Source organism: Mus caroli, chromosome 12 (assembly GCF_900094665.2).
Source record: "Mus caroli chromosome 12, CAROLI_EIJ_v1.1, whole genome shotgun sequence".
In the NCBI taxonomy this organism is placed as follows: Eukaryota; Metazoa; Chordata; class Mammalia; order Rodentia; family Muridae; genus Mus; species Mus caroli.
The window spans coordinates 36,909,840-36,927,149 of NC_034581.1; the positions used below are offsets into that span (position 1 = coordinate 36,909,840).

General features: G+C 41.5%; 1 protein-coding gene across 7 annotated transcripts in view; it reads left to right on the forward strand.

The window, feature by feature from the left end:
• The window catches only part of Dock4 (dedicator of cytokinesis 4), a 406,102-nt gene that overhangs the window by 202,674 nt on the left and 186,118 nt on the right, over positions 1-17,310 (forward strand). For all 7 annotated transcript variants that reach the window (XM_029484743.1, XM_029484748.1, XM_029484747.1 and 4 more), the window contains exon 8: positions 6,434-6,585. In XM_029484743.1, coding sequence (XP_029340603.1) covers positions 6,434-6,585 — 152 coding nt within the window. The remainder of the gene's footprint in view (positions 1-6,433; positions 6,586-17,310) is intronic.

Consider the following 17,310-nt stretch of genomic DNA (forward strand, 5'->3'; position numbering starts at 1 on the left):
AAAAAAAAAAAAAAAAGGACACTCTATGCTCTTTATTTGTGAGTCATGTCTTCTTACCTTTGAATCAGTCACATCCTCTAATTCTGCATCTTTGCTGATAACTGTTCTGATTGATGTCTGTATTTTCTCTTTTTAGGAGTTACAAATTGTGTTATGAGTGTTACTACTTCACATTGCACATTGCCTTCTCTTTCCTCTGTTAGGCTCATCATGACCTAGTGCAACACTTTCCAAAATCACCAAGTCAGTGATTTTTGAGGTCATTTTATATTATGAATACACCCTGGATTGTAGGTCCAAACAACTGCACGTCCAGCCTCTATCAACTCAGGACTTGGCGGCTTAGTATTTAATCTCCTTGAGATCCGGTTTCTTCTTCTACTAAGTGGGGAACCACTTCTTTTCATGTTGATGGTGATTGCCTTTCCGTGAAAGATATCTGAAAAACACCTAAGCATGCAGTCGAGTTGCACTCCTTTTCATCTTTAGTTCATCTTCATTAGCGAGCTAACAGGGCAAAAATAATTGATATCATATGTGCTAAATCTGGACATTAGGTTTAGGTGCTTTTAATGAAATGAATAATAGAATCCTAGATATAATAAAAACTTAATTTTCTGATGACCTAGGCGCAGGAAGTTCTAAATTGGTTTATGGCTTAATCATGTGCACAAGACATAGACCCTTGAATTTTTGCTACATAGTACTTGACTTAAACAGCTAGGACACCTCAAAAGTACAATCTAGTTGTAGAAGTTGTAGCCTTGATGTCTGACCTCTATGGAGTTGCAAGGACAAAGGTTCATTGTATCTGACTGAGCTACTTTAACAAGCCTCCTTGGAAGTTCCACATGACCATTGCCTTAATTTGTCTTTTGGCAGAGTAGATGCACCTGCAGGAGTAGCTAAAGATATGAAATATTTGACAACCAACTAATAACGTCCTTCATCAATACAGTTTCTTTTCCCTAGTTTGGTTTTCTTTATATAACTCTGCTTCTGTCTTTAACATTGTATATAGGGTGTCAAATTAATTTAATCTCTCTTACCTTTACACTTTATTGATGGTGGTGGCCTGAACTCAATGGTTTTGAGAGGCTGGCATCTCACATAGGCTCAGATTGATTGTCAATGTTTGCCATTGTGACTTGGCATCTTACAGTTCAGATTCTGGTCCAAAGCCATCTTTTTATGGATGAAGAACATAAAACGTTGTAATTTTGTCTACAAAAATGTAATACCTCCTCAATAACAGTTGCATGTGTCTGTTTTTTAGCAAAGATAGTAGCTCAAGAAAAAGAAGCAGTGTTTATGAATATCAGAATGACACTTTTCTTTTTGAAGGCAGCTATTTCTCCTCTTACATTCCTTATTGTATCCTGTCTTCATCAGGTAACCTGCCACTCTGCTCATTTCCCTCTATGCAGCCTGTCAGCATCTGCCTGCCTTGATTTCACCAGGGAGAGAAGTTGGGAGGCTCCGTCACCATTTCCATGCCTTTCTTTGGCAGTGTATTATCATTTTAGATCAAGGACCATGGAGGTTGACAGCATATTATCGTTTCAGATCAGGAACCGTGGGGTCAAGATAAATATTCCCAGGAAGAATGATTTATCTCTTCAGAAGTTGCCAAATTGATGTTGTACCCTGGGGAAGAAAATCCTGGTTTTGTGTTTTGGCCAACTCTTTTCACGGGCCATTTTCACTCATTTTTGCCCATCTAAGCTAGAACATGCTAAGCCTTACCTTGCTAACCCATGCTTACCTAAAAGACTGGATTGCCAAAGGCAATCTTGGTTCTGCTATAAAGAAAAGCTAATGGGCCAGAATCTCTGCTGGCAGAGTATCTTTTTAGGGACATTTTATGTGTGTAGAATCCTATTTTCTTGTTTGCAGTTCTTAGTGGTCTATAGCAGTGGTTGCCAAATAGAAATTGGTGTGGTTCTTACTTCTTCCTCTTCCTTATCCTCCTCCTCCTCCTCTTCCTCTTTTTCCTTCTTCTTCTTCTTTTTACTTATTCACTTTGCTCACTGACCCTCCCACTCACCCCCTCCCAAAATCCTTCCTCCATCCTCTCCTCCTCTTCTCCTCTGAAGAGATTGGGGCTCCCATGGGTATCTCCCTATCCTGGCACTTTAAGTCTCTGAAACGCTAGGTGCTTCCTCTGTCTCCCACTGAGGCCAAATAAGGCAGCCCAGCTAGAGGAACATATCCCATGGACAGGCAACAGCTTTTGGGATAGCCTCTGCTCCAGTTGTTTGGGACCCACATGAAGACCAAGCAGCATACGGGCCACATAGGTGTGGGGAGGCCCAGGTCCAGCCTGTGTATGTTCTTTGGTTGGTGGTTCAGTCTCTGAGAGCCCCAAGGGTCCAGGTTAGTTGATACATGTTTGTCTTCCTGTGACATTCCTGTCCCCTTAGGGGCTGCAATCCTTCCTTCCATTCTTTCATTATAGTCCCCAAGCTACATCCACTGTTTGGCTGTGGGTGTCTGCATTTGTCTCAGTCAGCTGGTGAGTGGAGCCTCTCAGAGGACAACTGTGCTAGACTACTTTCTGCAAACATAATAGAATATCATTAATAGTGTTAGGAATTGGCGATTGTCCATGGGCTGGGTCTCAAGTTGGCCTGGTTATTGGTTGGCCATTCCCTCAGTCTTTGCTCCATACCCTGTGCCTGTATTTCTTGTAGGCACAATAAGTTTTGGGTCAAAATTTTTGTGGGTAGGTAAGTGTCACTATCACTCCCCTGGAATTCCTGTCTGGCCATAGAAGGCAGCCTCTCGAGGTTCCATATCCCCATTGCTGTGAGTCAAAGCGAAGGACACCCCTATTGATTCTTGGGCACCTCCCTATCCAAAGTCTCTGTCTCTTCCTGGAGATGCCTCCTCCCCATCAATTGCAGATTTCCATTCATTCTCATGGTCATTGCTGGACAGCCATGAGAAAACAGTGGTTCTTATAGAACCTCCACCCCAAGGTATATTTGGCATTGGCTGAGGACAGAATGTCGTTGCCACAACAAGAGGTGGCAGTAGAGAAAGTTCACTTAGGGAGTGCTATACACCCTGAAAGCCCTGCCCCCAACTCTCTTCCAAGATTGAGAAGCCTGGGAAAACAGTTTGAGTTGAAGAAATCTTTGAAGTGAATCTATTTTTTTCTCCTAATAAGTGATATAGTTAAAATATAAGCTGTAAGTACATGGAGCACAGCTGTCAGGATCATCTGTAGCTATACATTAAGTCAAGAAGGATTGTTGTCTGTGTTGTGACTATAAGTTATAGCTCTTAAAGTATTAGCCTGATATTGCTGAGATGTTCTTTTCATAAGGATATTTTTAGCAGTCCTCAAAAGTATTGAACTATCAAGACATAAGCACGTATTCATAACCTATTTAAATCCAAATCTATCCCAGATCTGGAAGAATAATGGGTGGGTGGGAAACTTAAGCACTAGAGAGTGCTACACAGAAGGGCCTATATCATAGGCACATAGCCCAGAACCAGGCAGTCTCCTTCCTAGCACGCAAGGTAGATTCCAGGACACAATTAATGACTTGTCAGAGGCAACAATACATTTTTTTTCAGTCTGCTGTGATTTGTATCTCTCTGCATATAATCTTCATCAATGGCTCTCAACCCTCATTGCCCATTAGAGCTACCTGGGGAGCCTTTAAAACTACAGCTCGTGAGACCCCCCTCCTTAGCCCCCTAGAAATTCCCATTTAATTGTTCTGGGACGGGACCTGGTGTAAGTATTTTTTAAAAGCTCTCTTGGCGACTCTAAAGTGCAGTCAAGGTTGAGAACCACTGCTCTAGATATATTACATTATTTGCATGAGTCAGGGAGCTGATTTTCCCCCCTGTCAGTTCCTATTGCCTGCCACGATTGGTGCTGGAGACTTCGTACTCTGCAAGGCCAAGAGCGGACACCGCCTTGAGGTCAGTTCTTTACAGGAGGCCTTTGAGTCTGTGGCCCCTGCTCTGGCCTTTGGTACCCATCATTTCTTTGGAGTAGCTTGTGCTGTGCTACACTTTTGACTATGCCTTTGTAGAGAGGCTTTTAAGTAACTCAGCAAGTAAGTTAGCAATTCTAAGGGGGGAATTCTTACTTTTGGACTAAAGAAATTAGTTTTATGAGCATATGAAAGATTTTGAAAGCACAAAATAAAGCAAGGCTCACAGAAGCTTTTCTTTTTAAAAAAAAAGTATATGTATATGTGTGTATATGTATATGTATGTGTGTATATGTATATGTGTGTATATGATGTACATATTCACTTTCACAGATGTGTCCCATGTGAGTAGGGGCCAACTAAACGTTCATTTAGTGGGTTACTTGTTTGTGATCTTTTCACTTTACATAGTTCAGAGTAAAAGTGATGCATATAAACTTTCTGATGATGTCATGTAATTGCATGTAAATTGTAAAAATCTCATCTGCTCTGAAAGTTGGCTAATCATTTGGCAATTACTGATTTCTATTTACAAGCCTTAAGAGGTGGCTAATATAGAGATATGGTTATGTGCCTTCACCCCCGACAACCATTCATAGCCATAGACGGAACCCTAATATTCAAATCTCTGATGCTAAAAGTATCCCTTTATTAGTCAGGAGGCTCATACAGGGTGACAATAAGCAGTCTCTGATAGGAAAGTGACCATGCCCTCCCTTATTTTATTGTCTCTCCTTCTGATAATGCCCAGGCTTTCCAGGTCCTTTCCCTGCCCCATTAGTCTTCATCAGTGAGAGGTCCAATAGCTGAGTAGACTGGCAGCAGCTGGCAGCTGGGCCAATATGCGCATGCCAAATAGAGATGTAGAAGCCTCCATACATTTTTACATTGTCATAGTAGTCTCACTAGCTTTTTGCTTTTCTGAAAGTATTTACTTACCAACCTCCAAAGGATAAGAAGGGAAAACAAACTGCATCCTCACTACAATCAGATCGGGAAGCTCTGTCCTAAAGAGGCCACAATTCTTGCTCCTTCTGTAGTACTTTACTACAGGGGCAGTTTTCCATGTATTCTGACTTCCCAGGCTCAAATCAACACACCCTTTTGGGCTCTTTTTGCAATTTAGATTTTCCCTTTTCATCACTCTTGGTTGTGTGTGTGTGTGTGTGTGTATCTATGTGTATGTTTGTGCCTCTGTGTGTGTGTGTGTGTGTGTGTTTGTGTCTGTGTGTATGTGTCTGTCTGTCTGTCTGTATCTGTGAGCATTTGTGTGTATGAGTGGATGGGTGTGTCTTTGTGTATGCACACACCAGTTTTCCTGGCATTTTATCCTGCTAGCTGGTACTGACTCCATGAAGCATGGAATGCTTCTAGGCCTGTTCACTGTTGTGCTCCCAGTGCTTGGCATGTAGTAGATACCTAATGAGTATTAATTGACTGGGCATTTGTCCTTATGGTCTCCTGCCTGGAGCCCCATAGGTGATTTCTTTCCTTCCTGGACTGTCTGCCTTTTCAATTCTGGTTCTCCGTCCCAAGTTTGACAACAGTTGAGTGCAGTGAGGACAAGATGAGAGGGATGCACTGGAGTTTCTTCCTAACTTTAGCTTCCTCATGGGCTCCTGGACCATCTCTCCGGAGCGCTATAGTGAGTTAAAAATGTCCTCCCTTTAGTGGTACAATAAGGCTTGTCACTGCCTCATTCTGAAACTACTGAACCTTTGTAGGTTAGTATAGTTTTCAAAATAAAATTGCAAAGTACAATCAATGAGAAGTTATAGAAATACTCTTCAGCTCAAATTATCTGTAACTGGAATCTGAAGGGTTTTACTTTGTTGGTTTGTCTGTTTGAGGGGGTTATTTTGTTGTTTTTGTTTCCTGTTCTGAGAATTAAACCTAAAGTCTTTTATATGCTAAGCAAGTGCTCTACCACTGCAGCATTTCTAAGATAAATTCATACATCTCATACATACATACATACATACATACATACATACATATATCTCTAACACACATACACACACACAGACGTATGGACAGAATGTTGGGGGAGAGAGGGAGAAGGGAAGGTCTTATCAAGTTGTCCAATTTGGCCTTGAAGTCTGCAGGCAGGTTAGTCCTGAACTTGAAATCTTCCTGCCTCTACCTCCCTAGCTGCTGGGATTACAAGCAGCCCTACCAGGCCAGCTCTTTTGTCTGTTCTCAAGGATCACTGGTTTGGTCTCATCCTGCACGTTGATTAAGATCACAGAAATCCTTTGAAATTCCTCCTTCTATGTCTTGAGTTTATATTGCCTTAACATTAAAAATTTAAAGGAACTCTTAAAGCAATAGCCTTGATGAAGCTAGAAGAAAATTTGAAATTTAGATTAGATACTGAATCTAGCCTGAAAAAAAAAATGTACTCTAAGCAGTCCCCAGCACTGCAAGGCATTGTCCATGCTGATGTGTTTTTTTCTGATGGGGTGGGTATCATTCAGATGGAACATCGACATCGGAAGAAAGACACCCCTGTGCAGGCCAGCAGTCACCACCTCTTTGTCCAGATGAAGAGCCTCATGTGTTCCAACCTGGGAGAGGAGCTAGAGGTCATCTTCTCGCTCTTTGACAGCAAAGAGAATCGCCCAATCAGGTAATGGCATGTGGACGTAGGACTTGAGTTTCTTGTTGTAACTATGGTGGATTTGCATATTAGATGCTTTCAGATACATTTTTTATCTACCACCCTCAGCTCATTGTATAAAACTCTGAGTTCCCCATTTACCTACCTTCTAGATGTTTCCATTAAGGTTGGATTTGAGGATTTCTAGGTAATCAAAAGATCTGTAGAATCCTATGTGGCCTCAATACCAAGTTTGCTTTTGTTTTAGTTGCTTTGTGGTGATAATGCCAAGGTAAAATTTCTCTGGCATATAATGTTTACTTATGGAAAGCAGCACATTTTGTCTTTCAGTTTTTCAGTAAATAGAAGCATTGATCTTCCTGTGTCTGGATCAATGGTCTGGAGGAAGAACTTTGCAGACACTCCCGTTGATGTAGCAGAGCTGTGAAATAGCACAAGCTTTGTGCTTCTGTCAGTGCTCTGACTCTTACTTGTCATGGTTCTCTGGGGCAAGCTTTTCATTATAAGTCTTGGTTTTCTGGGGTGTTAGGAATCAAGTACCAGCCCTTGTGCCTGCTAAGTGACTCCCTATCGCTGAATGTTATCCCTAGCCCAGACTTTTAATGGTTAGGAAAAGAGTGGACGCTTTGTGTACACAGCCAAGGGTTTGAACTCTTCCTGAGACTTTAAGAGAACTATGTTTACTTTGAAGGGAAGCGTAAAGTACTTTACGTTTTAAATGAAGGTTTCACATTTAAATTATGAATTAGGATGGAATTACTCAAGTCACACATAATGATCCATTTGTACAGTGCTTTTAGAGTACTTAATAAAATAAATAGCAAGACTCTTAAGCAACTCTCAGCAACATATACTGATTCATAAATGGAATAATCTAGGAGTATTTCCCTCTTTCTGGGAAATATGTGTGAAGTTTTCATTTTAATGCATCTGTAGCAATAGCACATGACAGATAACTGTAATGAATTAGTTTTTATGTACTGATAAGTGTGGCTTTTATTTCTTGGTAGTGGACCATGCCTATGAAATGCAGAAGGCGGTGTTTATGTGAAGTAAGGCTATATGTGAAGTACAGCAATAACAATGATAATATGCTTCCTGAATCAACCAGAAACATGGTTGGAGGAAATGAATTGGTGTCCTTGAAGAATGTTTCCCATCACAAATCAGTTCTCAAAGAGAAGAAAAAGGCTTAAAATACTGACCTGTTATAGCTCTGCACTTAACGCCTATGAATGATTTTTAGCGATAACACCCGCTTTTCTTTGTTCTTTACTATTATCTTTTAGAGACAAGGTCTCACTATGTCACCTCAGCTATCCTAGAACTCTCAATGTAGACCAGGCTGCCATTGAACTCTCAGAGATCTGTCTGCTTCTGCCTCCTAAGTGTCATGAATAAAGATCTGTGCCACCATACCTGGTTTGGCATTGTCATTTTCTATTGAAATGTTTTTGGCTTACCCATAGTTTTACACAATCTTGAAAACTTTGGATGTACGATATACACTCATTTATGTTTTTAAGAAGCAATATCAGATGTGAAAGAGCTCTTTTGATTGTCTCTATTAATCTGAAATTCTGAAAAATAAATTCCCATATTTTTCACAACTGCTACAGTTGAGTTCACAGAACAGTTCAGTTATTTTTTTATATTAGGATTAATAGAATGACAACTGACATAAAATTATCAATATTAACAATTAACAATTAACATAGTCAATATCATACCATTATATTCTTATCATATTTACCATACTATAAAGATGTACTTAATAATTTATAATATTAACATCATTGAAATAACACTGATTTAATATCAGCTTCTTTCGGAGTTTCTCTTGCAAAAACATTTTCGAGTTTTCTAAAACACTCCATTTAGGAGTCCATATTCAGCATTCCTTGTGGTTGATTCCCGTTCTCTCGGTAAAAATAGGGAAATAGCCTTGGAACTCAGAACAGTTCTTGCTTCCTTCATTCCATGGTGGCATCTTCTCAGAACTGCAAATGTACTTTTAGGGCCTTGTGAGAATCCTGCTTTTGTTTCTGTTGCTGTGATAAATGGCATGAAGAAAATCAGCTTAAGCTAGAAAGGGCTTATCTGGCTTTCAGGATACAGTTTATCATCAAAGGAAGCCAAAGCAAGGGTGCAAGAGTTACTTGGCAGCTGGAAATGAAGCAGAGGCCAGTAGCTTGCTTGTCTCTGGTTTGTTCAGCTCCTTTTTTTTCCCCTCCAATTTTTTTTATTAGGTACTTTCTTCATTTACATTTCAAATGCTTTCCCCAAAGTCCCCTATACCCTCGTTGCTCCTTGCTCCCCTACCCACCCACTCCTACTTCTTGGCCCTGGCGTTCCCCTGTACTGAGGCATATAAAGTTTGCACGACCAATTGGCCTCTTTCCACTGATGGCCGACTAGGCCATCTTCTGCTACATATGCAGCTAGAGACACGAGCTCCGGGAAGTACTGGTTAGTTCATATTGTTGTTCCACCTATAGGACTGAAGACCCCTTCAGCTCCTTGGGTACTTTCTCTAGCTCCTCCATTGGGAGCCCTGTGTTCCATCCAATAGCTGACTGTGAGCATCCACTTCTGTGTTTGCCAGGTACTGGCATAGCCTCACAAGAGACAACTATATCTTGCCAAAAGCAATCTACAGATTCAATGCAATCCCCATCAAAATTCCAACTCAATTCTTCAGCTCCTTTTTCAAAGGGCCCAGGCCCACCTGCCTAGGGATGGCATAGTCCATAGCAGGCTGGGCTCTCCTACATCAATTAGCAATTAAGAACATGCCCTCTAGACTTGCCCACAGGCCAGTCTGATGGAGACAGTTTCTCATCTGAGCTATCCTCTTCCCAGGTGACTCTAGTTTGTGTCAGCTTGACCAAAACAATCAGCACAATGAGTTTTTGTCACCAGACATTGTAATGTCATCATTTATTATCATCGATAATACTAATACTGAAACCAGTATGAGGCTCCAGAAGTAATCTAGTCTATAGAAATTGATTTCTGAAATCAAATCCTTTGAGAGGATTTTTTTAAAAACATTTCCATTTGCTTATTCATGGGGCATGCAGCTCATGGAGGTTATGCTCTCCTTATCTTTGTCTTGTACCATGTGGGTCCCTGGAAGAGAGTCAGGATTTTGAGCTTAGCAGTGAGTTTCCTGATGAGCCCTAAGTCACCCTAAATAGTGCGACATTATTGTATATATTTCTGCATGATCTATGGGTGTCAATCCCATGATGTGGCATATGTGTGCCAAGTTGGAGGACAGATTTGAGAAATTAGCTGTCTCCTTCCATGTCTGAATACCTTCCAGGGGTCACACTTGGGTCACCAGGTTTGTATAGCAAGTGTTCTTACTGCTGACCCATCTCAGCAGCTCCTCCCAGAGGACTGAAGATAGGTGAGGTAGTGTCAGCTGCTCATCTTTTCCAAGGATGAAAAGCTTAGAGTCTGCCCTTACAGATATCGAGTATAAAGGGAGCCAGCATGTGGTATCATCTTTCTAGTTCATCTATCAAAAATGTGAAATACGTGACATACCACCATGAGTACCAACCAAGGCAGATGTTTTTGAGTTTTTAAGTCCCCCAAATCATCATTTGACTGAAGCTTTGTTTTAAAAGCCTGGTTTTGGGTTTTTAAACAATTATTGAATCTGCCTGATGATGTGGCTCAGGAGATTGGGGCTCTCTGATCATGGTATGGACCCTCCTTCCTATGAAGGTCAGAAAAGAGGGGGGCATGTTCTGACAGCATCTGGTTAGCATGACCTACCTTAGGTCATCATTCAATTTTGCTCTCCTCAGCCACTTGGATAGCCCATAGAACCTAGTGACATTGAAAATTACAGACTCTTCATTGAAGTCCAATACACCCTTCACATAACTTCTATGAAAGATAATTATTTGTTCAAAAAATGTGTTTACCCCATTGTTTCACATAAGCAAAACATTTTTCCAGAGCATTTTTCTGGCTGGAAGGCTGATTTCCATATTCCACAAGGAGTAGCTGGGGGAGGGAGAGTGCCCTCTGCATCTTTTATTATATTCATGGAGCAAGCACTATGTACTGCTTTTTATATGTCAAACACTATTCTAAGTTCTTTGAAAAATATTTCCTGACTTAGCTCTTACAACTACCCGATGTGTTACATATTATTAATATTCCTTTGTTTGTAGATGATGTAACCTAGAGACCTTGCCCAAAGTCAAGTGAAGCTGGTACTTTAACAGGGTAGGCTGTATAGGAATCAATATTTCCTATCCCTACTCTATATTCCTTATCTCTAATGTCTATAATGTGCTATGTTCTTCCCCAGTTGTTTTACGTTTACCATTAAATGTTGAGGGGATCTATATAGGGCTCATTCTTTTAAGATCTAGAATGATAGAAACTTGAGCTTTGAAGATTGTACAGGAAGGATCTAATGAGGAAGGGGAAGGGGAGGGGAAATCACTGATGGCCCCAGGCCCCTTAGGAGTGGAGCTTCAGGAAATAAGACTTGAGTTTGCAAATGGGAGATTAGCCATGAGAAAGGAAGAGCTGAGGGTGTGGTTGTGAGCTGTTTGAGCCTTAGGATGGGCTTATGAATTGTAATTTTCCAGAGAAAGGGAACTGGCAGTCTATGCTACTGGGTCGCCTTTAGCTGACACTTAAGGAGTGGCTCTTGCACCACATGGGATATAAAGAACCATAGTGTGGTGCTTCACATGGGCCGTGCAGCTGTGCATCGATGCTTATCTTCCCTTCATCCATGGTGTTCGTCTGCATCAGAGTATTAATAATCCTGCCCAGTGAACTTCACTCTCTGGCCAGCCAGCCAGTTGGCCTGAAGTAGTCAGCTTCAGTGAGAGACTCTGTTATATGTTTGATTGTGAGCCTTGGTGTCATGGTTGTTGTGTAACTTTCGTTCCTTTGTTTACTGGCACATTCTAAGTCCTTATTAATTAACACTGTCATTTTGTCTTGGGACTAATTCATTCCTTTACTTTTGACTCAGCAGAGGACTTGGCCTGAGTACCACCCATTGGTCCCTGGCTACAGCAAAGTTGCTCGTACACATCAGCTTGGGCTTCTAAGTGAGAAATTAGCAGCAGCGTGTGCTTAATTCTAGTAATTGCAATGATGAAGTTTACTTTCCTTTTTTGTTTTGTTTTGTTTTGTTTTGTTTTTCGAGACAGGGTTTCTCTGTATAGCCTTGGTTGTCCTGGAACTCACTTTGTAGATCAGGCCGGCCTTGAACTCGGAAATGCACCTGTCTCTGCCTCCTGAGTGCTGGGATTAAAGGCATGCGCCATCACGCCAGGCAAAGTTTACTTTCTGATGAGTCCTTTTTCACATACTTTTCTGAAGTTAGATTTTCTTTTTCTACTATCATGCGGTTAAACCCATTTTTCTTGAAAGGTTTCATTTCTATAGAAGCTTTCTTTTGCCTAAAATTATGCCTTATTAAGTCCAATTCTGTCATTTAAGGGAGCGAGAGGACTGAATGCAGTAGGTAACGCACAGGCATTTTAAAAATCCAGATCCTTTAACTGTAAAATGGCTATGACTTTCTGTCTGGGAGAGACACACATCACCTGTGTCTTGTACACCCTTTCATTGTGGCTAAGTGGCCACACTCTGTGGTTAGGAAATCTGGGTAGAAATTCTGACTTTGCTACATCAGCCTGGGCACTTAACTGCACATCTCTTACAGCTGTTAACTGGTAGGAATTAATGAAGATAACAGTGCTTTCCTGGAGGGATTTCTTGAATGTGAAATGTATAGGATGTTGCTCAGGACCCAGGAGTTTATTGGTGCGTCCTGGCTATGAGGAGGAGGATTTTTGAACCCAAAGAGAAAGTATACATCACCCTAGCTAGATGTACGTGGTGGCTACCTTTGCATTCTTACAGAAATCACACATTCCAAGAAATTGATGTTTTAGTTATGATACTGCAGTTAAAGTTTAGAGAGACCCTCTAGCAAAAGGGTAATATGCAGTGCATATTATGTTAGCTAGGAGTGCACAAAAAATGGGAATCAGAAGCCTGAAGGGGGATTACAACCTGAAACACCACAGAGGGAACAGGAATAAGGAAGTTGGAAATCCTGTCTCCAGATGAGGAGAGTCTTATGAAATTGCCTTCATAGCTTCCAGTAACCCTGTTCAGAGGCAGACATAATAAATAAAGAGCTTAGAGAAAGAGATACTACTTTTATCCACGTATAGTACTACATAGCAAGGTTAATAGAGCCTTTACAGGTTTTAGTTCCCCTTGTCTGTGCTACATGTCTTGTTTGATGCATTACTTGAAGCTTACCATGGCCTGATCATATAAGTTCACCATCTACATTTTTATATAATTTAGGAATACTTAGTGTTTTGACTGTGACATATTGTAGGCCTAGGTCTGTGTTTGTAATTTCATATTACAATGCTCACTAAAACTTGTAAGCTTTCCAAAGCAAAGAAAAGCAGTGTAAGGAAAATGGCCCAGCCAGACTAGCAAGGGACACAGTGCACAGAGTTAAAATAGGTAGAGGAGGCATTCAGAACCCCTCCTTGAATTGTGGCAGCACAGTGGCAGCCTTTCTATCAGGCCCAGAGCATTTCCTGCTGTGTCTAGACATGTTGGCACAGATTCACTGTGGGTGTCTGTCCAGCAGTGACCCATAGAGACCTTCCCCGGGGCCCCGTGTTGACAAGCACAACTGTTTCCCACCTCCCTCCTCTCCATCATCTGATTGTTCCAGCAGGTGCATGGAAATTGGTGGTGTTGTCACCTCCGAATTAATCACACCTGTGGTTTATCCCTCATTCACTCTTGTGTTACACATGAAAAAAAAATGGCCCACACATATTGGTTGCCTTTAATGGTAGTGACTCTAAGGAAGCTGCTGGAACAGAGGTGGGGCAGGAGGGGGATACAAATACAAAGAACTGAGCAAGGAAAGGCTTTATCCAAATCTAGAACACACTGTGTATCACGGAACCACTCAACTTTTTTATAGCATTTTATGATAAGAATACAATGCCAATTATTTAACTTTAGTAGATGACTAGAAAAACTAGAGTTTCGGAAAACCGGAAGCTCACAGAGTGCATGAACTTGAGTAGGCTTCTCTTTTGCCTTGCACTTATGCAGACAACTTGACTCTCTTAAGTAGAGGAGTATTTTTATTTGTACAAGGTGAGCAGAAAGCCCTCTTCTCCCCAATCCTGCCTTTTAAGGCAGGGGCAGGTTAGTGAGCCTCCGCCCCTCACTAGTATCATGGTCTTCTCTGTCTTTCTTCATGAACACCCAGGTTGCCGCCTGTAGGGCATTCAGAATAATTTAGTTTTCCTGCAGTCTGAATGGGATAAGCCTCTGCCACGCATAGTAAGCACTTCACAAGGACTTTATTCAGTGCCATTTACAGTTGCAGAAGGATTTGGCATCCACAAAGGGATGATCAGTGGTGTGCCTCTACCCTCTCTTCCCCTTCAGTTTCTCAGCACCTTGCAGAGTACTTGATACTGGGTGTGGGGTGTGTGTGTGTGTGTGTGTGTGTGTGGTGATGCATTTAAAGGAAGCTTTTAAGTTTTGCTTTCCTGTTGAGGCAAAGCGTTAAAAGATCCTGACATTAGTCCCTTAATCTTTGCTATCATCCTTCCCCTCCAGGAGTGGGGTGGGGATGTGCTCTTAATAAGAGAGAGCCAGGGTGCTGAGTGCATCATCACTAAGAGCTGTTTCATGTTACATTGTGCTCTCAGCACTGTCTCCAGGGAGCCACCATTTGCAAACACTGTCATGCTAAAAATAAAAGTACATAGGAATCATCAGATAAAGGCCTGGTGTCACCCCCTAAGCAGTTGGACCTTTTGGATCCTAAGTTAAGCAGGGAGGGTCTACTTTATGGCAGTTTGGCACTGGCATTTCACACCACTACTGTGCAATTACTGACGCCTGCTCATTCATACATTTAGCCAGCAAATAAGCTCCACCTAAGGCCAAGTGCTCATCTAGAGAAGGCATAAAGAAAACCATGTCCTCCCAAGCCTTGTATTCTACTTAGGTTCAAAATGTTGAGAAAAATAAGGATAGTTTCTAAGTTGTGCCTTTATATAGTATGGTATATAAGGGTATGGCAGTCAGTATGCATTTTCTTGGTTCATTTGTTTTTTGAGTTGTCTCACTATGTAGTCCTAGTTAGCCTGAAGCTTGGTATGCAGACCAGGCTGGCCTTGAACTTCTAGAGATCTTCCTGCCTCTGCTTCCAGAGTACTGGGATTATAGCCAAGCGCCACAACAAAAAATAAAAAACGAACCCACAACGAAAAAAACCTCAGAACATTCTTTTGAGAAAAAAAAAAAAAAAAAAGAAAGATTTAGTTATTGATACTAAGGGCTTAAATTACATAGATTTTTTTTTAATTAATCATTCTATTTTCATTTATATCTTTTTTCCCAATTTTTTATTAGGTATTTTCTTCATTTACATTTCAAATGCTATCCTGAAAGTCCCCTATACGCTCCCCCCACCCTGCTACCCTACCCATCTACTCCCACTTCTTGGCCCTGGCATTCCTCTGTACTGGGGCGTATAAAGTTTGCAAGACCAAGTGGCCTTTCTTCCCAATGATGGCTGGGTAGGCCATCTTCTGCTACATATGCAGCTAGAGACACGAGCTCCGGGGGGTACTGGTTAGTTCATATTGTTGTTCCACCTATAGGGTTGCAGACCCCTTCAGCTCTTTGGGTACTTTCTCTAGCTCCTCCACTGGGGGCCCTGTGTTCCATCCAATAGATGACTGTGAGCATCCACTTCTGTGTTTGCCAGGCACTGGCATAGCCTCACATAAGAGAGCTATATCAGGGTCCTTTCAGCAAAATTTTTCTGGCATATGCAATAGTGTCTTGTGTTTGGTGGCTGATTATGGGATGGATCCCTGGGTGGGGTAGTCTCTGGATGGTCCATCCTTTCATCTTAGCTCCAGACTTTGTCTCTGTAACTCCTTCCATGGGTATTTTGTTCTCTATTCTAAGGAGCAATGAAGTATCCACACGTTGGTCTTCCTTATTCTTGATTTTCTTGTGTTTTGCAAATTGAATTCTCAACTGAGGAATACCGAAAATGTTCAACATCCTTAATCATCAGGGAAATGCAAATCAAAACAACCCTGAGATTCCACCTCACACCAGTCAGAATGGCTAAGATCAAAAATTCAGGTGACAGCAGATGCTGGCGAGGATGTGGAGAAAGAGGAACACTCCTCCATTGCTGGTGGGATTGCAAGCTGGTACAACCACTCTGGAAATCAGTCTGGCGGTTCCTCAGAAAATTGGACATAGTACTACCGGAAGATCCAGCAATACCTCTCCTGGGCATATATCCAGAAGGTGTTCCAACTAGTAATAAGGACACATGCTCCACTATGTTCATAGCAGCCTTATTTATAATAGCCAGAAGCTGGAAAGAGCCCAGATGCCCCTCAACAGAGGAATGGATACAGAAAATGTGGTACATTTACACAATGGAGTACTACTCAGCTATTAAAAAGAATGAATTTATGAAATTCTTGGGCAAATGGATGTGTCTGGAGGATATCATCCTGAGTGAGGTAACCCAATCACAAAAGAAGTCACTTGATATGCACTCACTGATAAGTGGATATTAGCCCAGGAACCTAGAATACCCAAGATACAATTTGCGTTAACATCTTCTTAACCTTTATTTTTCATTTGTTTTAAAATGCCTACTTCACCCCAAAGTCTATAGAGAGCTTTGGTTTACTTGTGTTTCCCATTCCTTATTAAAAATGGTCTCCTAACAAAGAAATAGTATTTTACAAAGTCAAAATAACTTCCATGTATAGATCGGACTGATCTCTTCCTCACAGAGTGTCCAGGATACAGTGTTGGCAGTGATCCAATTCTGTGAACTCCAAGAAGAATTAGCTTACGACACTCCTCCCTCATGCACATCATCCTGCTTCCTGACCCTGCTCTTGTTGGTCCTGCTCCTACCCATGTCTACTTCTGCATCCTCTGCTCAGAAGAAGCTTGTCTTCCTATCCATCTTCTAACACATTCTCTGGAGAAAGACTAAAGCATGTGCTCTCCTCCCTAACCACATTCATTCTTAGAATTCAAAATAGGTCTGGTGATGGCATTTCTGTACAGGCATGGTTATACTTTTTAAAAGTCATCTTACCCCACAACACCTTCATTACCTCCCCATCTCCTGTCTGTTTCTTGCTGGCCCCAAGTGTCTCCTCAAGTCGTACCCTCTGTTGCTTCCATTTCACACAGATTCCATATTCTCCTTCCCTCTTCTCTTAGTTTCTAGATTTTTGTTTCCTGAATTACATAGAGAGAGGCATGCACATACTTGGACACATTTCTGTCCCCTCTTGCATTTCAGTTCTGCAAATGAGATGAACATGTGGCATTCATCTCTGAGTCTCTGTTACTTTATTAATGTAGCAATGGACCAATTCATCTGTTTGTACACATGGAGACTGGTTCTGTGTGTTTACTATTGTGAGTAGTACAGGAATAAACGTGGATGTGCAATTTTCTCTAACTTAAAGTCTGGTAGTGGTGCCGGGCGGTGGTGGCGCATGCCTTTAATCCCAGCACTTGGGAGGCAGAGGCAGGTGGATTTCTGGGTTCTAGGCCAGCCTGGTCTACAAAGTGAGTTCCAGGACAGCCAGAGCTATACAGAGAAACCCTGTCTCGAAAAAAAAAAAA